Source organism: Mytilus californianus, unplaced genomic scaffold (genome assembly GCF_021869535.1).
Source record: "Mytilus californianus isolate M0D057914Y unplaced genomic scaffold, xbMytCali1.0.p SCAF_3, whole genome shotgun sequence".
NCBI lineage: Eukaryota > Metazoa > Mollusca > Bivalvia > Mytilida > Mytilidae > Mytilus > Mytilus californianus.
The window spans coordinates 231,615-256,511 of NW_026262679.1; the positions used below are offsets into that span (position 1 = coordinate 231,615).

Sequence of the window (24,897 nt, forward strand, 5' to 3'; positions counted from 1 at the left end):
AGAGACTGATGCACTGTATATGTCAAACAATACGAGATGGTTAGATAAATTTGGCATTATGGAGTTGAAACCTAATTTTGTAGTACAATTTGTCATCCGAAAATCATCTAAATTTATCTTATAATAATAACAAATTCGAAACATTGACTACAGTGCAAATGGTACTTTCTCGGAGACAAGCAGTTCAATAACAGTATTTATCGACCAATGGTAATGATTAAAGTAAGACGTATACCAGTAGCTCTGATTTATATTTTTTTTTCTTTATTTTGATAGGATTTGTGCCACAGTTATAATGCGCCATAAAGTTGACATTACAAAGATCTTTTAAATATTTCAAAAATTGAATTTAGTATAAGCTGCATGTACACAAATGTCCAATATTTTTCCATATCAAATTCAGCGATCAATACTGTATCGTAAATATTAATGTATAAGATACAAAACTGTTAAGACAAAATATCGCGTTATGAATAACCAACAGAATATATATATTTTTTCATAAAATAACATTTTATATACAGTCACACCTATGAAGAAAATTCTCCAGTCGTTTCAATGATGATTGTATTCTCAAAAATTTCCACTGTGGAAAGGAACCTGTAAAAACCGAACTCCATCGTGATAAAAAAACTTTCGGTATGAAAAGACTAGTATTCAGTTTTTTCATTGGTAAAAGTTCAAACGAGAATTCACTGTATGTAATGAAACAAGAGTTCAGTTTACACTGATTTACAGTTTTGGCGGATTCGAGGGGTATCACTGTATACAGATGTTTCAAATTTGTTTGGACTTGATTTAATATCTAATTTCCTTTTTTTTATTTTACAAAATCACAAGTTCATTCAACTTAATGCAATGGTTGTTTCACATTTCATTTTACAAATTCATAATGTCACCACTAAAAGGTCAAGCATTAAAGTAAAAGTTTTAAAGTGATTTAGATTTTGATCACTTATTCAAAACTGAATCACTAAACGACATCAATAATGATTGTCTCTATTGTATTGTACGTTGTTTCTTTTAAAGAGGCGCTGTGGGTATTTACATCCTTCAACGTGGATATCCTATATTGTTGCTCCTCTCTGTTGGACTTCCTACGTTTTTAACTTGCAGAATTTCTATAAGCTACAACAAAATTTGTCAGATTAACTTTTCATATTTAGGTTTGGATAGTATGGATATAGAACACGACTGTAAGAGCTCTAGCCATGTTTATTTGGAACCGATATTGATAGACTTTACTCAAGTGTAGAGGAAGGAAATGTTCTGTCATCTTATAAATAACTGCTCTTTCTTAAATACTAAAAATAACCGAAAGAAGAAGACCTGAATTTTATCATGTCGGGGCCTTTCATAGTTGACAATACCGTATGGGTTTTGCTCATTGTTGAAGGTCGTACGGTGGTCTTGGGTTGCTTAAACCCACGTTATTTGAACTCTGTAGATAGTTATCTCATTTGGAACCATACCATATCTCCTTATTTTTATACTGTGTGTATATCTAATTAGTTCCTGATGCAAGAATAAAGAGAGATGTTGGGTAAATATCAACCAACAGCAACTAAAAAATTGTCAGCAAAGAGCGTAAATTAATGTCCTCCCAAATTACTGCAGATACCACAAATGTCACGTTTTGTTATTGGAAACCACAAATATTAGTTGGATCTAAAAATGAAATAAAATTAGAATAGAAAATTTTCTTGAACTGCATCCCGTATTTTATGAATAATTACATGTAAATGATGCCGATCCCCTAATGTGTATATTGCAAAGTCGATATTTCAAAAAACCTAAGACATCTGCATCAAATTGAAAACAAGAGATTTAAATAGTATATTCTAAATAGTATATTCTAAATAGTATATTCTAAATAGTATTTCATATAGACGCTAAAAGGAATAGGTATATTAATGACATTGCATTGGTTTCTTGTAAAATAATATCACTAAGTATCATAAATTCATCTAACAATATCTTTCAGGTGACTTATATATTTGTTTTACATTTTTAAACGTCTTGCAATTAGCATGAGTAAGGGGATCTGTTAACATAGTCTCATTTCCAGACACTCTCATTCATAATTCGACATAAGCAAAGGCCTTACTAAAATGATTTATTATCACATGTTACTGCCGTCAAAGTGTTTTATGTTCTCAAATAATGGCTGTCTTATCATAATCATATATCACTAAAATTAACATAGTTTTGTTAACATTGAATTGTCCTTCTACTGAATTATAAAACGATTGGTGAATATTTTGATGTCGAAAATCGCATTGCAATTGATGGATACCACAGATACAGCTACATGTTCTTCAAAACATGACGTATATCTAGAAATCGACGGTTATTTAGGGCAAAAGAGATGACTTCACTTTTGACATTGTTTGCTTTCCATTTTTATGTAGCAACATTCTAGCGCAGCACCTCCATAAGGAGTGCATATCTCCCAGTTGATTCAATATTTCAGAGCTTGCGTTTCCCCAAGCGTATGATCGGTTGACACCGCACCTGTAAAATTTTATTGATACGTCATTTTTTAAATTGTCTGTTTTTAAAACCTTCAAACAAACTCAAAATAATGAGGTTTTTCTACATCCTGGTGTACTAAATTATAATCCCATACAATCCTCCTTTCCTCATTTATAACTTATTACATAATGCTTTTTATCACGGAGGTTTTACAACGGATGCCACTAGTGTAGCAAGAATTGAGAAAAGTCAGGAGTTTCGTTGCAATTGATTTTGTTGAATAAACTCTCGGTGATTTTATTACATATGATATAGATGCTTGTTTATTATTGAGTACCGTATCTGAACGTCAGGATTTCTGTTTTTTTTTTCTAAGTTGCTTACTATAAAAAAAAGTAAAATCACAAAAGTACTGAACTCCGAGGAAAATTCAAAACGGAAAGTCCCTCATCACTATATGACCGTAACTTTTTTCATATTGTTGAATTTTTTTCTTAATTCAGCTTAAAGACAACATATTATTTACCCAGTTAAATAAAGATGTGGCGCCAATGCTGATTTGTCTAATTTGAGATTCATGGTAGTCAACTACCAATTTCTGTGCAATTCCGATTTCTCTGGTGGGCACGTCGTCAAGTCTGAAGTTCTTAAAACGATTCATTATGTTATCACGTCCCGTCTTCTTCATCAGCCCTTTCATGTAGTCCCACTCCTGCAATCATTCATACTGTTTTCAAGTTAACAAATATTATGATAATTTTAGAGAATTGTATATTTACATTTATCTGACTTTTTCTTTTAAGTTTAGACGATAAAATTTACGCCATCCATCGAAAATTTAAATGGCATCTGGATTAGGTGAAGGAATTTGTGTACACTTGCGCACATTTTGATTTGCCAGGTGTCCAAGTTTTCAGATTTTTATTTGCAACTATACGTTTGTGTGTTATATTTTTTTTCTGTTTGCCGATGTAACGATCGCCATTCTAACATTACAAAACTCGTCAAATATACTAGGCTTATGACTTTGTACGGCAGATGAGCGTTTCATCAGTGACGCTCGAATTCAAAAAGTTAAAAGACCAAAATAAGTACGAAGTTCAAGATCATTTAGGACCCGAAATTCCGAAAGGTTTTGCCAAATACAGTTAAGGTAATCTGTTCCTGGGGTAGAAAATCTAAAGTATAAATATATTCCTCGAGGGTGCTACTTTTCCAGCTTTTAAAGATGCAACGAACAAGCAAAATAATATTACTTGTACAGTCACATATATTATGGATTCCATAGATAAAATGATATATGCGTTTGATAGCATCACATTAAGGCTTGGACATGGCTATGTCAACAGATCAGAATTAGGTTTCAGTTAGGAGTGGTATTTTTCACTACATTCTTTGCCCTTAGTCATCACATTAATGCATTTATAATGGTATTTTGACAGATCAGAACTAGCTAACTGATAGCAGTGGTATTTTTCACTGCATTATTTGACCTTAGTCACCACATGAAGGCATTAATAACGCTATTTCGACAGATCAGAACTAAGTTTCTGATGGCAGTGGTATGTTTCACTACATTCTTTGCCCTTAGTCATCACATTAAGGCATTTATAATGCTATTTCGACAGATCAGAACAACGTACCTGATAGCAGTGGTAAGTTTCACTAGAAATAATAATGGTTTTAATGTTCCTGATCTCACTCCATTCTGTGACTCGTGCAATCCCCAATGTTTGCATACTGTGTGTGTCAGTTTGTTACTAAGCTTTCAAAGTGCGATCAGTATTCTTGAATATTAGCCTTTTTAAACCTTTACAATCACATGGAAAATTCCATCCTCTTTACATTCAACTTTTTATAGCAAAGTTATCCGAGAAACAAAACATGCTTTTTTTTTATCTATTTTTGTTTTTTCAAGAATCACCGCGCATAGCAAATTACTATTACTAAATGATGAACATCTGTTATGAAGATGGAGAGTTTCTGCTCCGTTATAAATGAGAGTCTGGGTGGAGGTCGTCCATTTATGTATTCTTTAATATTTAATGTCATTTTTCTATATACCTTATATTTTTTACCCATAATTCTATATACTTTACATTTTAGAACCCCATTACTAGTATTCTCTATTCTTTAATTTTTTTACCTATTTTTCTATTTTTTCTCTATTTTTTTTTTTTTTTTTTTCGTTTGGCCCACTTTTCTACAGTATTGACCCATTATTCTCTAGTCTACGAACCCAATCCGGAACCTCATAAATTCTCGCATTTAAAACCATCCTATGAGATCCGGCTAATATAAAACTTTTATCAGCTTTCACATTGTTAACATTCCATTCATTTGAAGAAGCATCTCAGCACTAAATGCATTTAATGAATTCTATTTTAAGGTGGTGCTATTTTTCTTACAATTGCTTGTTCCTGCAACGGAAAACCAAGCTACGGCTTCCTAACAGTAAGATTAACACTTTGGTTTTGTTTACTGTAGTAACGACTTGCTTGTCCGTTACAGAATATCTGTATTACAAATGAACTTAATACGTTAATGTGTTGTAGTGTGGAATTACATTTTCTTAAATTGAGACTTTCTAGTGTCAAAGTTCTTGTCATGAGACCCAAGGTGCACTAGACTCTGTTTTTTTTTTATATAGCAAATGATTTCATTGCTGGTTTTAGTGGAGTACATCACGACCATTGATCGGATATGTAGTATTTGTGTATGTATATCATTGTTTATGTAATACTTCGTCGTTTATAGTCTGACCCAGGCTTTTGTTTAGGGTTTATAAAATAAGACCTTGGTATCTTAAAACTTCTCTTGTTATATGTCCTACCTTTATATTCTCTTCTTTTTCTCCAAGAAGTATGAAAGTAGCATAGGACATGTCATAGACAATTTGGTGTGGAATTTTGTAAGATACCAGCTCAGATATAATTTTCTTGTTAATATTTGGAATAGGATGCAATCCAAGCTTTTGTATTTCTTCTAACGTTTCCTCTGCTTGTTGAATGAGTTTTGCCAACTTTTTACTGTAGCCGCCGTCTTTAGCATTTTGGATAGATTTAATCAGCAAGGCCTTATTCCTTGCGTTTATTCCATCTAATAAACCTAACGAGAGAAATAAATCATTCTGACAAATAACATACATTCAAACTTCCTTGTATAACAAGAACAGTATTGACCAATAAGTATACATATGCTATTGGAATTTTCATATCAGAGATCGTGTCAATCGGCTAAAATCTGTGTTGTATCATTTAATATGAAATGTGTTTACTGATTAAATTCAAATCATCAACGTGCACAGCAGTACTGACAATCTTAATATAGAAAACATCAATGTTATTGTAGATATAGATTTTGTCATCTGATGTATTTCTAAACATGTTTTAGTGTTGTTTCTTATGACTTTTCTATATTGCTCGACTCTTCACGAAAAACATTCATTTATATTACTTTATCATTACATAACACAACAGTTACAGCTACAATATAAAGAAAAAAATAAAATAGATTATTTCTAAAACGTAAATATCAGTGTCCAACATGAAAACATCCTACCAATTAAAACATCAAACATTTGTCTAACTTAAATCGACAGACAGTTGAACACTATTTGTAGATAATGTATTCTTTTGTAACAGGTTTTAAGCGTCATTGCCAGAAAGATTTGTTTGTGGTGAAGTATCAAATGTTCAATACGTTTTTCATATTATAAGTGTATTTACATTACTCAAAAACAAAGTTTAACAGTCAGCTTACCTTGTTTAACCTCCAATAGCTCAAGTCTCACACTGGCTTTTGTATATTCTCCCTTGTCATCAAGTCCAGCTTTTTTAAATTTGATAATCGTATCTTTCAGACGGTTGATGTCTCTCTGACTTGTTACATCCTTTACTGTGTTTCGTAAATTTCTTTCTGCTGCATCCTATTGACACAAATCAAACATTTGTTGTTATATTTTCAACTGCAGTTTGCATGAAAAAAAGAAAAGAAACATAAGACATTATATAATATGTGTCCTGGATACCAATTTCCAAGCAGTAAATAAACACATCATAGGATTCAAATGTTGTACACCAGACGCGCATTTAATCTACAAGCGACTCATTAGTAACGCTTGAATCAAAAAATTTCAAAAGGCCAAATAAAGTACGAAGTTGAGCATTGAGGGCCAAAATTCCGAACGGTTTTGCCAAATACATCTACGGCAATCTGTATCATTTGTAAACAGTTAATTTATAATTATTACTATAACAATGATGATTCATGCCAACACAGAAGTGCTGACTACTGGGGTGGTGATAACAGCATTACGGAATCTCATGAAGGCCAAAAAAAATCAATTTGAATTGCAAATTTTGATATTCATTATTACGAATTTAAGTTGCAATTACAATTTTTGGAATTCCTTATTAAGAGTTGTATCTTCGGTTGTGGCAGAGAGTAAATATAATCATCAGATAATACAGATAGATCCCATTTCATCGTATAACGAACATTTATGATGGCGTACTGTTAATAATTATTGTTTAATATAACAAAAAAAAAGACTTTAACATTTACAAACCGAAATAAATAGAAACTTTACAAAAAGAAATTGATTAATCTGTCTTATTTTGAAATACTTTCATACAAACTATATCAAAACTAATGTTGTATATCATTCATTTGTTTGGCAGTAATTATGAGTTTAAAGGAGAGGCGGACGATACCAAAGGGATAATAAAACTCATTGGTCGAAAACGAACTGACAATGTCATGGCAACAATCGACCAAAAGACAAACAATAGTATACAAAACACCACATAGTAAACAAAAGACTGAGCAACGCGAAACCCCACCAAAAAACCGGGGCTAATCTTAGGTGCTCCGGTAGGGTAAATAGAATCTGCTCCACATGCATGTGGCATCCGTCTTGTTGCTCGTGTAAGTAAAAGCCCGGTGGCAACTTTAATTCGGTAGGTCACATTCGAGGAAAAGAGGATGGGATTTTTTTTATATAGATTTGAATTGGCGAATAAACAACCCTTTTACAAGTTTGTATTGTGTTTGTTGTTAAATAATAGCACATTTTACCTCGTATCCTTTTCTAGTTTTGTAGATGGGTTCATCAGTGGTAATCAGATAGTTAATACAGTTCCTGTATTTGCCTCTTGACCCTTTATCTCTTATAAATATTCTAATCACATAATCTCCAGCCTGTGGGATCTTCACGAAAACGTCAAAACGAGATGGAGACTTCTTCCATGTAATTCGATGTTCAAGCTCTCTTTGCTTCAGAGTATTGTGTTTGAGTTTCATCTCGATTTGAATAGGACGAGTGACATCAAAGGACAAGACCGTGTCGTGAAAGACTTTCATGTACAAAACACCATTTCTCTCTGTTGGATTAGCCAAACCACAGTCATCAAAGGCATACGTCACACCGAAGCCGATCCATGGTGCAACGGGTATTGGTTGGGCATTCAGTCTTGTTTTGTCGCATTTAAGCTGGAAGTCAGCTAACCATGGTATAACTGAGTGTCTGAGTCCTCCACCGAACACAGAAAATTTGTAAATACCCTCATGTGGAAATCTCACTAAAAACGAGTATCTTTTGCCATCATTGCTCATAATGACAAACCGGTCCAATTTATACCGGTCGCCTTCAATGTTTGTAACGTTTTTCTTACTGTATAAAAGTTCAAAGTTCATTTGTACTTTCTCTTTTTCTGGAATACGAATCACTACTTCAATCTGTCCATTCATTGACTTCAAGATACATGAATGTTGTGTAAGTAGGCGAAATCCCATTCGGAAATAAGCTTCTTGCACGAACGGTAATTGGATATACCGATTTAATGTGAATTGGTTAGCTAATAGTTGCCATCCAGGGTCATCAGGAAAACAGAAATGTATGAAATCCAATGGATCTGTCAGAAAGAAGAAATCGTTAATTTTCTGAACGGTCCAACCTTCTACAGTTTCTTCTTCATTTTCAGAAAAGGCTGTCCAAGAGGTATAATCTGCCTTGCCTATGACAGACTTACAGGCCCACAATGGATGGATCAATCTCCAGCTATCTTTGATGTAGACTGCATTCCATTTTGTTCTCAGTTTCGATAAATCCTTATCACCAACATTGTAACCCATACTCTTAGAAATGCCTTTGATAACAACACATTTAATACCAGCTTTCCTGTTAAATCAAATAGAAATGCATTTGATAACAACACATTTAATACCAGCTTTCCTGTTCAATCAAATAGAAATGCCTTTGATAACAACACATTTAATACCAGCTTTCCTGTTAAATCAAATAGAAATGCATTTGATAACAACACATTTAATACCAGCTTTCCTGTTCAATCAAATAGAAATGCCTTTGATAACAACACATTTAATACCAGCTTTCCTGTTAAATCAAATAGAAATGCCTTTGATAACAACACATTTAATACCAGCTTTCCTGTTAAATCAAATAGAAATGCCTTTGATAACAACACATTTAATACCAGCTTTCCTGTTAAATCAAATAGAAATGCCTTTGATAACAACACATTTAATACCAGCTTTCCCGTTAAATCAAATAGAAATGCCTTTGATAACAACACATTTAATACCAGCTTTCCCGTTAAATCAAATAGAAATGCCTTTGATAACAACACATTTAATACCAGCTTTCCAGTTAAATCAAATAGAAATGCCTTTGATAACAACACATTTAATACCAGCTTACCCGTTAAATCAAATAGAAATTATGATTTGTATAAAATGAAAACTTGTACACAGCATATACATATGCATATACATAAATATGATATGTGCGTTGGCTAAAAACTTTGTGTTGTTTATATATATATATCTTTGGAGGTTTTTAATCAAATTTGATATTTTACCTGCAAAGAAGTGCCAGGAATGTGGCATATGAGGCTCTCTTATATTTAATCAATTTAAAGTATCCGAGAGGCGTGACTGCGTGATCTTGTGTTGTCATGTTATCTGTGAATCCTTTAAATGACATGCCGTCAATGTGTTGTGTACACACCCATACAAAGATCGCTCGCAGTTTTTGCATTTCATGTCGAAAAGGATGTGCCAAATATGCAATCAGGTCATCAAATGATCGCTGCAAACGTGGGGGTGCCTGAAATCATTAAAGACAGCATATGGCTTCTTAAAAATATTATTAGAATTAATGTTTCAATAAAATTCAAATCAAATCTAAAAAGCTTTGATGTACATTGAACTTGACTCATTCATGAAGGAATATATTCAATATGTTTAATGGGATTTTACGCTTAATATAGACAAAAATCATTGCATTTCGACAATTTACTTTCAGAAGAAGAAAAAGGTCTTTTTTTATTTGAAATGAAAAAGACTCATACATATTCAGTCCTCGTTGAATTTCTTTCATGTATGATAATGCTTATAGATTTATGTTATATCATTGTTAATAAATAGCATGTGGTATGTAAAGAGATTGGATTTTCTAAGTTCAAAGTAAAAAACGAATGTATCAGTGTATGTCGATATAAGATAAAAATAAGTATTATCCTGAACATATGTCAGGCAACTATGTTACTTTGTTACCTTGATCACATGGTTAACAACATCTCTATACTTCCAAGATTGGTATATATCGTTCTTCTTTATTAGACTTGGGTGTGGTGATGGATATATATCATCCCTCGGTATATCTGGAACATTCACCTTAAATAAACATCCATGTTATCATCAAGGGTTTTCAACAGAAAAGTAGATGGTAGATTTAAGATAAGATAATATTTTTTAAGTGTAAAATCCTTAAAAACAGGATTGTTACTCAATTTAAGCAAATAAACAATAAACAATGCAAAACATGTAACATTGACAAAATATGAGTTTTCTCTTTTTTTAAAATGTGCAACAGCATGACGATTGTCTCCTCTCAAATTAGCATTTTGATTATTATATTAAGAACAGAGAAATATATTTATTTAGTTGAGTAAAACATACCAAAGGAGAATGGCGATTAAAGTATATATGAAAGATTAACTAGTGCAACAGTAAAATGACGGTCAAATAAGATGGAAATGGAGTCCTTGGGGACAATAAGATGGAAATGGAGTCCTTGGGGACAATAAGATGGACATGGAGTCCTTGGGGACAATAAGATGGAAATGGAGTCCTTGGGGACAATAAGATGGACATGGAGTCCTTGGGGACAATAAGATGGACATGGAGTCCTTGGGGACAATAAGATGGACATGGAGTCCTTGGGGACAATAAGATGGAAATGGAGTCCTTGGGGACAATAAGATGGACATGGAGTCCTTGGGGACAATAAGATGGACATGGAGTCCTTGGGGACAATAAGATGGAAATGGAGTCCTTGGGGACAATAAGATGGAAATGGAGTCCTTGGGGACAATAAGATGGAAATGGAGTCCTTGGGGACAATAAGATGGAAATGGAGTCCTTGGGGACAATAAGATGGAAATGGAGTCCTTGGGGACAATAAGATGGAAATGGAGTCCTTGGGGGACAATAAGATGGAAATGGAGTCCTTGGGGGACAATAAGATGGAAATGGAGTCCTTGGGGACAATAAGATGAAAATGGAGTCCTTGGGGACAATAAGATGGACATGGAGTCCTTGGGGGACAATAAGATGGACATGGAGTCCTTGGGGACAATAAGATGGAAATGGAGTCCTTGGGGACAATAAGATGGAAATGGAGTCCTTGGGAACAATAAGATGGAAATGGAGTCCTTGGGGACAATAAGATGGACATGGAGTCCTTGGGGGACAATAAGATGGACATGGAGTCCTTGGGGACAATAAGATGGACATGGAGTCCTTGGGGACAATAAGATGGAAATGGAGTCCTTGGAGACAATAAGATGGAAATGGAGTCCTTGGGGACAAACATGTGTATATGTATGAAGAATATTCATTATAAACTCACTCTAGTAAAAAATAATTAAACACGAACGTATATATTGAACGTTTTAGCGATTTCAAAGTGTTATTTTTTAGTAAAAGCCAACTATAGAACTTTTTGCGATACACAACCGACGCTGAAGAAAGCGTCGGATAGTTTTATCTAGGGGCATCTTTGTTATCAACAAACGACCCCAGTTGGATTTAGTGCAAGAAAAAAATTGTCAAAGCTATTTATCATTCTAATATAACAAAATGAAAAGATTTACCTCAGAATAGTTCGCAGCAAATTCAGTATGTTGTATAATGTGTCGATACCAATGCTATTATAACAAATAGATTTGTATGTGTATGCAGTTGGGTTGGGGTGCTGTTGCTGTTTCATTAACGTAAATATCACATCTCGTTTTATTCATAGTCTCCTTAGTATTATCTGCGCAGAAGTGAACGTTTCAACACTCCGCCGTTTTGTATGATTAAAATTAAGAAATGAAGTGAATAAGTCAATGATATAACAACTTTACTACACAAATAGCCAAAAGACATGTTGAGGTCAAACTTGCAGTATTAAACAAATCATCCTGCAAACTCGCTACAAAACAGAAGAAAAGCTCGGCGAGACTTGCTGTTTTCCTGTTTCAAAAGCTAGTACAAATTAATTATATATTTTTCTATAATGTACATATATTGTATAGAGCTTTATAGACAGGTGTTTATATAGTTTGTGATGTGCTAAATCGTCCCTCGTCTTTAAACGTTGTTAAATTAAACAGAAACTATAAAAGATCTGTCAATAAACCAAATAATACAAATAACACAAAAAGGAGATACGACGAAAGACAACCACTGACGAGGTTACTGACCTGGGACAGGCAAAGGAATGTCTGACAGGGTAATACTGACCTGGGACAGGCAAAGGAATATCTGACAGGGTAATACTGACCTGGGACAGGCAAAGGAATGTCTGACAGGGTAATACTGACCTGGGACAGGCAAAGAAATGTCTGACAGGGTAATACTGACCTGGGACAGGCAAAGGAATGTCAGACAGGGTAATACTGACCTGGGACAGGCAAAGGAATGTCTGACAGGGTAATACTGACCTGGGACAGGCAAAGGAATGTCTGACAGGGTAATACTGACCTGGGACAGGCAAAGGAATGTCTGACAGGGTAATACTGACCTTGGAGAGGCAAAGCCATGTCTGGCAGGGTAATACTACTTGGGACAGCCAAAGGAATATCTGGCAGGGTAATACTACTTGGGACAGGCAAAGGAATGGCTGACAGGGTGATACTGACCTGGGACAGGCAAAGGAATGTCTGACAGGGTAATACTGACCTTGGAGAGGCAAAGGCATGTCTGGCAGGATAATACTACTTGGGACAGGCAAAGGAATGTCTGGCAGGGTAATACTACTTGGGACAGGCAAAGGAATGTCTGGCAGGGTAATACTGACCTGGGACAGGCAAAGGAATGTCTGACAGGGTAATACTGACCTTGGAGAGGCAAAGGAATGATTGACAGGGTAATACTGACCTTGGAGAGGCAAAGGCATGTCTGACAGGGTAATACAGACTTGGAAAAGATAAAGGAATTTCTGGCAGGGTAATACTACTTGGGTCAGGCAAAGGAATATCTGGCAGGGTAATACTACTTGGGACAGGCAAAGGAATGTCTGACAGGGTAATACAGACTTGGGAAAGATAAAGGAATGTCTGGTAGGGTAATACAGACTTGGGAAAGACAAAGGAATGTCTGGAAGGGTAATACACACTTGGGACATGCAAAGGAATGTCTGGCAGGGTAATACTACTTGGGACAGGCAAAGGAATGTCTGGCAGGGTAATACAGACTTGGGAAAGATAAAGGAATGTCTGGTAGGGTAATACAGACTTGGGAAAGACAAAAGAATGTCTGGCAGGATAATACTGACCTTGGACAGACAAAGGCATGCCTAGTAGGATAATATCGGTACTACTTGGGACAGGCAAAGGAATGTCTAGCAGGGTAATTCTGACTTGGGACAGACAAAGGAATGTCTGGCAGGGTAATTCTGACTTGGGACAGGCAAAGGAATGTCTGGCAGGGTAATACTGACCTGGGACAGGCAAAGGCATGCCTGGCAGGGTAATACTACTTGGGACAGGCAAAGGACTGTCTATCATGGTAATTCTGGCCTGGGACAGACAAAGGAATGTCTGGCAGGGTAATTCTGACCTTGGACAGACAAAGGCATGCCTGGTAGGGTAATACTACTTGGGACAGGCAAAGGAATGTCTGGCAGGGTAATACTGACCTGGGACAGGCAAAGAAATGTCTGACAGGGTAATACTGACCTGGGACAGGCAAAGGAATGTCAGACAGGGTAATACTGACCTGGGACAGGCAAAGGAATGTCTGACAGGGTAATACTGACCTGGGACAGGCAAAGGAATGTCTGACAGGGTAATACTGACCTGGGACAGGCAAAGGAATGTGTGACAGGGTAATACTGACCTGGGACAGGCAAAGGAATGTCTGACAGGGTAATACTGACCTTGGAGAGGCAAAGCCATGTCTGGCAGGGTAATACTACTTGGGACAGCCAAAGGAATATCTGGCAGGGTAATACTACTTGGGACAGGCAAAGGAATGTCTGACAGGGTGATACTGACCTGGGACAGGCAAAGGAATGTCTGACAGGGTAATACTGACCTTGGAGAGGCAAAGGCATGTCTGGCAGGATAATACTACTTGGGACAGGCAAAGGAATGTCTGGCAGGGTAATACTACTTGGGACAGGCAAAGGAATGTCTGGCAGGGTAATACTGACCTGGGACAGGCAAAGGAATGTTTGACAGGGTAATACTGACCTTGGAGAGGCAAAGGAATGATTGACAGGGTAATACTGACCTTGGAGAGGCAAAGGCATGTCTGACAGGGTAATACAGACTTGGAAAAGATAAAGGAATTTCTGGCAGGGTAATACTACTTGGGTCAGGCAAAGGAATATCTGGCAGGGTAATACTACTTGGGACAGGCAAAGGAATGTCTGACAGGGTAATACAGACTTGGGAAAGATAAAGGAATGTCTGGTAGGGTAATACAGACTTGGGAAAGACAAAGGAATGTCTGGAAGGGTAATACACACTTGGGACATGCAAAGGAATGTCTGGCAGGGTAATACTACTTGGGACAGGCAAAGGAATGTCTGGCAGGGTAATACAGACTTGGGAAAGATAAAGGAATGTCTGGTAGGGTAATACAGACTTGGGAAAGACAAAAGAATGTCTGGCAGGATAATACTGACCTTGGACAGACAAAGGCATGCCTAGTAGGATAATATCGGTACTACTTGGGACAGGCAAAGGAATGTCTAGCAGGGTAATTCTGACTTGGGACAGACAAAGGAATGTCTGGCAGGGTAATTCTGACTTGGGACAGGCAAAGGAATGTCTGGCAGGGTAATACTGACCTGGGACAGGCAAAGGCATGCCTGGCAGGGTAATACTACTTGGGACAGGCAAAGGACTGTCTATCATGGTAATTCTGGCCTGGGACAGACAAAGGAATGTCTGGCAGGGTAATTCTGACCTTGGACAGACAAAGGCATGCCTGGTAGGGTAATACTACTTGGGACAGGCAAAGGAATGTCTGGCAGGGTAATACTGACCTGGGACAGGCAAAGAAATGTCTGACAGGGTAATACTGACCTGGGACAGGCAAAGGAATGTCAGACAGGGTAATACTGACCTGGGACAGGCAAAGGAATGTCTGACAGGGTAATACTGACCTGGGACAGGCAAAGGAATGTCTGACAGGGTAATACTGACCTGGGACAGGCAAAGGAATGTCTGACAGGGTAATACTGACCTGGGACAGGCAAAGGAATGTCTGACAGGGTAATACTGACCTTGGAGAGGCAAAGCCATGTCTGGCAGGGTAATACTACTTGGGACAGCCAAAGGAATATCTGGCAGGGTAATACTACTTGGGACAGGCAAAGGAATGTCTGACAGGGTGATACTGACCTGGGACAGGCAAAGGAATGTCTGACAGGGTAATACTGACCTTGGAGAGGCAAAGGCATGTCTGGCAGGATAATACTACTTGGGACAGGCAAAGGAATGTCTGGCAGGGTAATACTACTTGGGACAGGCAAAGGAATGTCTGGCAGGGTAATACTGACCTGGGACAGGCAAAGGAATGTTTGACAGGGTAATACTGACCTTGGAGAGGCAAAGGAATGATTGACAGGGTAATACTGACCTTGGAGAGGCAAAGGCATGTCTGACAGGGTAATACAGACTTGGAAAAGATAAAGGAATTTCTGGCAGGGTAATACTACTTGAGTCAGGCAAAGGAATATCTGGCAGGGTAATACTACTTGGGACAGGCAAAGGAATGTCTGACAGGGTAATACAGACTTGGGAAAGATAAAGGAATGTCTGGTAGGGTAATACAGACTTGGGAAAGACAAAGGAATGTCTGGAAGGGTAATACACACTTGGGACATGCAAAGGAATGTCTGGCAGGGTAATACTACTTGGGACAGGCAAAGGAATGTCTGGCAGGGTAATACAGACTTGGGAAAGATAAAGGAATGTCTGGTAGGGTAATACAGACTTGGGAAAGACAAAAGAATGTCTGGCAGGATAATACTGACCTTGGACAGACAAAGGCATGCCTAGTAGGATAATATCGGTACTACTTGGGACAGGCAAAGGAATGTCTAGCAGGGTAATTCTGACTTGGGACAGACAAAGGAATGTCTGGCAGGGTAATTCTGACTTGGGACAGGCAAAGGAATGTCTGGCAGGGTAATACTGACCTGGGACAGGCAAAGGCATGCCTGGCAGGGTAATACTACTTGGGACAGGCAAAGGACTGTCTATCATGGTAATTCTGGCCTGGGACAGACAAAGGAATGTCTGGCAGGGTAATTCTGACCTTGGACAGACAAAGGCATGCCTGGTAGGGTAATACTACTTGGGACAGGCAAAGGAATGTCTGGCAGGGTAATACTGACCTGGGACAGGCAAAAGAATGTCTCGCAAGGTCATACTGACCTGGGCCAGGCAAAGAAATGTCTGGCAGGGTAAAACTAACTTGGGACAGGCAAAGGAATGTCTGGCGGGGTAATACTAACCTGGAACAGACAAAGGAATGTCTGGCAGTGTAATACTGACTTGGGACAGGCAAAGGAATATCTGGCAGGGTATTACTGACTTGGGACATGCAAATGAATGTCTGACAGGGTAATATTGACCTTGGACAGGCAAAGGAGTGTCTGGCAGAGTAATACTGACCTAGGACAGACAAAGGAATGCCTGGTCGGGTAATACTGACCTAGGACAGACAAAGGAATGTCTGGCAGGGGAATACTACTTTTGATAAATTTTAAGTTGATATATTTTATTAATTTTCAAAGAATTCTGAGCATTCCTTATTCAAGTTTTCGGAAAATGTTCTCTGAAAAAAGCAACATCGACCTACTTGATTGTGATTTGAAATCAAACTCTAATACTTTTATGAAATTTGTGCAGCCATTCACCGTTTTGTGTTTTTCACTAACAGTAACAGTGAAAGAAATATAATGTGGAATAACCGCGATTGATAGCAACCCAACAACAAAAATTAACTAACATCATGGTTGAATTGAAATGTATAATTGAGATATTCATTTTTTTTTCATAAATTTTCAATGCCAGATTTGCAGTTGCAACCGACACTGCTGTCTTTCTTACTATAAAAAACACAAATAGGAAAAACCTAAAGACGAAAAACGGAGAGTGGAGCTAAAAGACATCTACAGGTCAACTTATAGTCTTCAACAATAATCGAAAGCCGATCGTTTGTCTTCGATAACATACTACCCTTTAGGAACAATATTGTATTCTAATTATGTACTCAATTTACAAAATATTTGCCGTATTTAGATAACTTACAAGTTCAATATACAGAAGGATGGATGAATTGGTTGTTAACGTTCAGTTGCAAATATTACATGTATATAAGGACGAGAACGTGCTGATGTAAAATGATTATGATGTACTAGACCTTACGGGTCTGTAGCGTGCTAGTTCACAATGTAACAGTCCTGAGGAAACATGTCACCATACCTGTATGCATGATTCGGATCATTCGCTCGATTCCTATATATAGTGTGTATAGTTTATATGTTGGCTCATCCGCTTGACACCTATATATAGTGTGTATATTTTATATGTTGGGTGATCCGCTTGACTCCTATATATAGTGTGTATAGTTTATATGTTTGATGATCCGCTCGACTCCTATATATAGTGTGTATAGTTTATATGTTGGATGATCCGCTCGACTCCTATATATAGTGTGTATAGTTTATATGTTGGATGATCCGCTCGACTCCTATATAAAGTGTGTATAGTTTTTATGTCGAATGATACGCTCGACTCCTATATATAGTGTGTATAGTTTATATGTTGGATCATCCGCTCGACTCCTATATATAGTGTGTATAGTTTATATGTTGGATCATCCGCTCGACTCCTATATATAGTGTGTATAGTTTATATGGTGGATTTGATTTGATTTTTGGTGTTTTAACGCCACATTTAAGCACCGCTTTTGGGTTATTTTGTGGCGGCCAGTTTTTATTGGTGGAGGAAGCCGGAGTGTCCGGAGAAAACCATCAACCTTCGATAGGAAAACTGACAATCCTAGTCAATTAAGATTGGAGTCGAGTAACTACTTAGACCACTCGGCCACCGAGGCCCCGTTTATATGTTGGATCATCCGGTAGACTTTCATGAGTCGTAGCTATAGACATAATAAAATAATATTTCATACGGAATCAGGTGTTCTCGAGAAAATAAATATGGCATGTCAACTATTTGGGATCATAAAAACTAACGAAAAACCATAGCAGAACGCTCAAATTCATTTTTGATGTTGAAGCTGTAAGCTCAATTTTAGTACAGTTACATAATTCATAATCGGAAAGTTATTCTTCTCTTAAAGTGACATGGCTATACAGGGTCAATTGATCCGGCAGTGAGGTATAGAAGTTTTTTCAACATTGAATCTTTCTAAAACTTTTGGGAATGTTGAGCAGTTTCTTTCCGTTGCTTCTTATATAACTATCATGTTATATCAGTGTTCTCTGGTGCAAATACCCATTATCGCATCTATTTCATATAATATTGGCAATACTAAATAGATTGTTTCCACATGATTCACATTGTAGGTCTATGCTATAACTATGGCTAAGAAAAGTGAGACTAAAATTTAATCTTATGTATTTATCTTATTTTGATATGTATAAAGTGATGTTAAACAAAAAACAAAAAGCTACATTCAAAATGATCAAATATCCGTTATGATATGAAACAACTTCACTTTTTAAGAAAATTTAAAAATAACCATAAAAAGTCCAGGAGTTTTTGTCATTTTACATAATATCTCCACCTATTGGCCCGCGAGGTCCTGGTTCGCCAACAATTCCAAGTTCGCCTTTCTGTCCTCTTGTTCCTTGTTGTCCTGGAAGTCCAGGGTCTCCTTTTTTTCCTATAAAACCCCAAAATCCGGGCAATCCTGGAACGCCACGTTTTCCTTGTTTTCCTATTGGTCCAGGCATTCCCTTATCTCCTTTTCGGCCCTGATCACCGTGCAGTCCGAACAGCCCATCATTACCTCGAAGTCCTGGACTTCCCTTCTCTCCTTTCACAGCTTTTCGTCCTGACTTCCCTTTTTGTCCTCGGTAACCATCCTGTCCTTTGTGTCCTTTTGGTCCCGTTGGCCCCTCACGACCATCTGGAGCTCTATGACCTTGGTGGCCAGGTGAACCATGTTGTCCTTGTGGGCCATCTTCTCCTTTTGTACCTTTCAGTCCTATATCGCCACGATGACCTTTATCGCCTTTCAGTCCTCTCTTCCCTCTTAATCCTTCAGTACCGGGAGGTCCATTAATTCCCGTTGCACCAGGGGCTCCAGGACGCCCTAAAATCACAAACATGAAAAAAAAATAATCTGACTGCTTTTAAGGGCATACGATACAGTTTTGATCCCACGGTGATATTTTTACGAAAATTTGCATACAAGCTATTTTTCACCTAGTCAATTCAAATATGTAATAACAAATATACCTTCATGAGCTACTTTAAGAGATAAATAGGGTCGAAATTTTAGACATTTACTCAAAATTTCAGTTATTTGGACATTCCTATTCTTTAGATAGACATACCTTACTTTTTTGTTTCAAAAGATAAACAAAAGCGGATTTCTGTAAAAACATTTGGAAAATCGTCTTTACATAAGTATGCCCTAAATTTGTGTAATATTCTTTTAATTAATTTTTATCAAAGTTTCATGATTTTAGGTGACTTTTTCATAAAAATTGGTACAAATAATCTTCATACGGAATCAAACATAATGTCATTTTAAAAAAGAGGGGTAAATGAACTCGTTTTCAAGTTAAACCAGTCTGAATGATCAAAATTAGTCGAAAAATGCATCTTTTCTCCATATGTCAAAGTTTGACGTCGCGAAAATAACATTTTACGATAGCAACGTCATTACCTCCCCTGTAATTGTATCGTATGCCTTTAACGGTCAAGGATTTCTTGCTCCGTATATTTAATTTGTAGGCATTTTAGAATAAATGCAATAAAAGTTAAAAAAACACAGTAACTCCTTCATTTAACAAAGAATTTTAAAATTTCAATACCAAAGAAAAACTTGGTGGAAAATTAATTACTTTGAAACTCTATGTTTAATAGTATATGACAGTTCGTTATTTGGGCACTGACCATTCATCTATTTAAAATATACTGTTGGATTCTAAATTTCTGAAAAAAAATAGTTTCAGAAGGGAAGTGAAAAAAGTATTCCTATTGAAAATTTACGGAAAAAAATAAATAAGAGTCGAGAAAACACCGATGCTCCCTCCCTCTTTCCATAAAAGATTAATGGGCGGTGCCTTAGAGAAAGTGGTACATCGAAGGAGAACTAAGTTGGTTGTTGCCTCCCATAGTTTAGTAGAAATCAGGTCATTGGCTTTCTCTATTGATTAGTTTCGCTTTTTTGTCATCCCAGAGCGGTTTAGAGCTAAAAATACAATTTGGGTTTAGCTAATTGTTGAATGGTCTTGCAGTGACCTGTATTTATTCACATCTTTGTCCTTTGGCTTAAATGGATATTTATCTCATTGGACAATCGTATCACATCTCAATATTTGCTTATATAGTTGCCGCATGTCTTAGATGTGTTCATGCCATGAACTGTTGATAGTGTTCATTCATCGTGTATGTTTGATTAGTATGACATGAACTGTAGATAGTGTTCATTCATCGTGAATGATTAGTATGACATGAACTGTAGATAGTGATCATTCATCGTGAATGATTAGTATGACATGAACTGTAGATAGTGTTCATTCATCGTGTATGATTAGTATGCCATGAACTGTAGATAGTGTTCATTCATCGTGTATGATTAGTATGACATGAACTGTAGATAGTGTTCATTCATCGTGTATGATTAGTATGCCATGAACTGTAGATAGTGTTCATTCGTCGTGTATAATTAGTATGCCATGAACTGTAGATAGTGTTCATTCGTCGTGTATGATTAGTATGACATGAACTGTAGATAGTGTTCATTCATCGTGTATGATTAGTATGACATGAACTGTAGATAGTGTTCATTCATCGTGTATGATTAGTATGACATGAACTGTAGATAGTGTTCATTCATCGTGTATGATTAGTATGACATGAACTGTAGATAGTGTTCATTCATCGTGTATGATTAGTATGACATAGTGTTCATTCATCGTGTATGATAAGTGTGACATGAACTGTAGATAGTGTTCATTCATCGTGTATGATTAGTATGACATTAACTGTATATAGTGTTCATTCGTCGTGTATGATTAGTATGACATGAACTGTAGATAGTGATCATTCATCGTGTATGATTAGTATGACATGAACTGTAGATAGCGATCATTCGTCGTGTATGATTAGTATGACATGAACTGTAGATAGTGTTCATTCGTCGTGTATGATTAGTATGACATGAACTGTAGATAGTGTTCATTCGTCGTGTATGATTAGTATGACATGAACTGTAGATAGTGTTCATTCATCATGTATGATTAGTATGACATGAACTGTAGATAGTGATCATTCGACGTGTATGATAAGTATGACATGAACTGTAGATAGTGTTCATTCATCGTGTATGATTAGTATGACATGAACTGTAGATAGTGATCATTCATCGTGTATGATTAGTATGACATGAACTGTAGATAGTGATCATTCATCGTGAATGATTAGTATGACATGAACTGTAGATAGTGTTCATTCATCGTGTATGATTAGTATGACATGAACTGTAGATAGTGTTCATTCGTCGTGTATAATTAGTATGACATGAACTGTAGATAGTGTTCATTCGTTGTGTATGATTAGTATGACATGAACTGTAGATAGTGTTCATTCGTCGTGTATAATTAGTATGACATGAACTGTAGATAGTGTTCATTCGTCGTGTATGATTAGTATGAGACACGAACTGTAGATAGTGATCATTCATCGTGTATGATTAGTATGACATGAACTGTAGATAGTGATCATTCATCGTGTATGATTAGTATGACATGAACTGTAGATAGTGATCATTCATCGTGTATGATTAGTATGACATGAACTGTAGATAGTGTTCATTCATCGTGTATGATTAGTATGACATGAACTGTAGATAGTGATCATTCATCGTGTATGATTAGTATGACATGAACTGTAGATAGTGATCATTCATCGTGAATGATTAGTATGACATGAACTGTAGATAGTGTTCATTCATCGTGTATGATTAGTATGATATAGTATAAGGTAATTCTAAATCGATATAATTATGTTCGAAGACGTACCAGTAGGGCCTGGTCGTCCAGGAGGTCCAACCATACCATGAGCTCCCAATAAAGCTGCTTCTCTTTTTGCTCTTCTGTGAACTGGAAAAGAATTTTTTTCATAATGCAGTTCAAATGTATTTCTCGGTCGGTTGCAATTTTCTTCGACAAACGAGATTATCCAATTACTCTGTATATATTTGAGAATTTTGTTACTATCAAGATACAGTGTGAATTACAAGACTGTTTTAATTGACCATGAAGGCATCTTGAATTATCCCTTTGTGTTGTGTGAATAAAAATGTGTTTTATACTTGTATACATTTTAATTGTAAATTTGATATTGCAAATATTGTAATGTAACACATATATCAAAATACAAATTTGCTGATTGATTTTGACTGAAGTTTATAAATTACATAACTCAGTAATTTTGTAATTCTAATCAGTTTTATCCTTATTTTTAGCATTTATATTATAATTCATTATCTATTGAGGTACTTTTTAAATTGATTTTTTCTGATCGTTCTTTTAAAAATGATAGTTTAATAATATTTAAAAAGTAAAAGTAAAAGTGAACTGAAAAGTTGTCACAATAGGTTGTGTATATAGCACTCTCATTATTATAGACCAAAAAGTGAACTGCAATTTTCCAATTATTACATTTATTGTTACCTATCCCTATCCACTCACAAAAAAGACAAAAATTGATTAGATTTTTCAACATGTTTTCTGTCTATTAATTTGAACTAAATAAGTATACAATAGTTTCTGTTTTTATTTAGAGAATTTCAAAAAGTTACTTAGAGAGAGAAAAAAATGTGTCTTACCTGGTTCAACTTTTTTGATTTTCAAATCATCTATATCAAAAGATAATCCTAATAATTCTGTCTTTAAGCTTGAAATTTCATCCTGGATGTTGTTTATTTGGCATTCTTGGGCAGCTACACACAAATACAATACAGAAAATGCAAAGAGAAGCAGCTCCATTGTGAAATGTTCGGTTTTGCAGACAGCGCAACGTCATCAACAAAATGTAATCTAATTTCCGCTAAATACGCTCGATTTGAAACTTTTTTAAATAGATGTCTGAGAGTATTGTACTATTAGTTTGTTGCGAAATTTTATATAAATACGAACGAAACACGACAAAAAAAAATGAACCATAAAACGAAATGACTCAAAGACCAGCTGTAAATGCGATGGAAATTTTCAAATTATCAAAAATTACGAATTTGATCACCAGATTTTCCTTAAACGATAGGACCCTATTTTTACGGAAAGCTCGGTTTATATAATCAGTGTGTTCTTAAAATGTCCATTCAACAGCATAAAAGGTAAACGTTTTGGTGGACATCAGTAAACGGGAGCAAATCAATATATAAGGGTATGGATTGGGGTTTACAGAATAGGGAATAATGGACAAAAAATATAAAGAATAGAGAAAAATGGACCAAAATAATAAAGAAAAGAGAATAATGAGGTGCTAAAATATAAAGAATAGAGAATAATGGGCAAAAAGTATAAAGAATGGAGAAAAATGACATAAAAAAATAAAGAATATAGAAATGAAGGATCCCCATCCAGACCCTCATATATGGTTTATAACACATTGCGTCATAACTGATTAATATTTTCTCATAAACCGTGAATACGAACTCTCACAAAACAGGAATTTACAAACTTTTGGAAAGCAAATCCATCCTGTTTTGCATCTCCTGGTTATAGACGAAAATTGTTTTAGATAAATTTGGAGTGGAAAAAAGGGCAAATTTAATGTAAATATGTGTCATCAGTTTGTATTCATACAAATACAGGCTTAAAGCTTTCATTGTCGTTTCTAAAGTGCCAGTTTTTGTTAAGACAAATAATTCATATGAAATGGGTTTACAGCAACAATGACCTGGTTTAATCAGTATAAATTCAACGATCAAAGGAAATATATTGATTTCAATTTCTACGACTGACATATTTTCACTTTTTTACAATACGGGACACTTGAGTCCCACCAAACCAAATCATAGTTAACTTACGTCTTCCTCTTCTGGTTCCCTTAAGTTTGTTCCAGTTTTCTTGTCTTTTGGTAAATTTTCCCCAACAGATGCCCCGGTGCCCATCAGTCTAATTTCTGAATGCTGAAACAAACTGAACTAAATGATTGCCCTATCACCTGTTACGTTTAATAAACATGGAAAAGCAGTAACAGTTTGCTATCCCGCCTCGGTTAACATTTCAGGTCAAATGCTCATCGAACAAGACTCAATCTTATAAATATCAGAGCCAGAGCAGTGAGTAGACTAACTTCTTTATCAACAATTGCATTTCGGTGTCATACCATGTAAATACATTTTCTTTGTTGAAGACTGTATGTTGGCCTTTCGATGTTTTTTGTTTTTTTTAGATTTGTGTCGTTGTCTTGCTGTCTGAATGACGTATTCCTCACATCTCCATTTATTTATAATGTAAATGGAAAGGCCAAAATCTTAAGAAAAAAGTTTCCTTTAAGTATGTTTTCTGATGTCCTGTCAGTTTCTTAAAAGTACTGAGGATAAACAATAAATATATTTACCTTAGTTCTCTGTTTTACTTATTGAAATAGCTTCAAAACACCATTGTTTATATGTTTAAATCAG

At 36.0% G+C, this 24,897-nt stretch overlaps 2 protein-coding genes across 2 annotated transcripts; both read right to left on the reverse strand.

Annotated features, from left to right (window-relative positions):
• Nucleotides 1-232: 232 nt before the first annotated feature.
• LOC127733780 (hillarin-like) lies at nucleotides 233-24,897 on the reverse strand. The gene is made up of 9 exons (XM_052243096.1): nucleotides 24,834-24,897; nucleotides 24,298-24,399; nucleotides 10,054-10,173; nucleotides 9,357-9,604; nucleotides 7,555-8,656; nucleotides 6,238-6,403; nucleotides 5,309-5,583; nucleotides 3,002-3,187; nucleotides 233-1,128 (listed from the first exon to the last, which is right to left on the reverse strand). Exons 2-9 carry the CDS (start codon nucleotides 24,379-24,381, stop codon nucleotides 1,054-1,056), a joined length of 2,256 nt encoding a protein of 751 aa, XP_052099056.1. The 5' UTR covers nucleotides 24,382-24,399; nucleotides 24,834-24,897; the 3' UTR covers nucleotides 233-1,053.
• On the reverse strand, nucleotides 18,631-23,313 carry LOC127733782 (collagen alpha-2(VI) chain-like). The gene is made up of 3 exons (XM_052243097.1): nucleotides 23,095-23,313; nucleotides 22,286-22,366; nucleotides 18,631-19,347 (listed from the first exon to the last, which is right to left on the reverse strand). Exons 1-3 carry the CDS (start codon nucleotides 23,252-23,254, stop codon nucleotides 18,800-18,802), a joined length of 789 nt encoding a protein of 262 aa, XP_052099057.1. The 5' UTR covers nucleotides 23,255-23,313; the 3' UTR covers nucleotides 18,631-18,799.

Bases quoted from the DNA above. Each gene is read 5' to 3' on its own strand.
- LOC127733782 (XM_052243097.1), bottom strand. From the start codon at position 23,254: ATGGAGCTGCTTCTCTTTGCATTTTCTGTATTGTATTTGTGTGTAGCT. The intron at 22,367-23,094 runs GTAAGACACATT...ATTCTTTTCCAG, and splicing joins AATCAAAAAAGTTGAACCAG to TTCACAGAAGAGCAAAAAGA. The intron at 19,348-22,285 runs GTACGTCTTCGA...TTGTGATTTTAG, and splicing joins TGGACGACCAGGCCCTACTG to GGCGTCCTGGAGCCCCTGGT.
- LOC127733780 (XM_052243096.1), bottom strand. From the start codon at position 24,381: ATGGGCACCGGGGCATCTGTTGGGGAAAATTTACCAAAAGACAAGAAA. The intron at 9,605-10,053 runs GTAACAAAGTAA...TAATGATTTCAG, and splicing joins TTGTTAACCATGTGATCAAG to GCACCCCCACGTTTGCAGCG. The intron at 1,129-3,001 runs GTAAATAATATG...ATTTTGTTGTAG, and splicing joins CCACATCTTTATTTAACTGG to CTTATAGAAATTCTGCAAGT.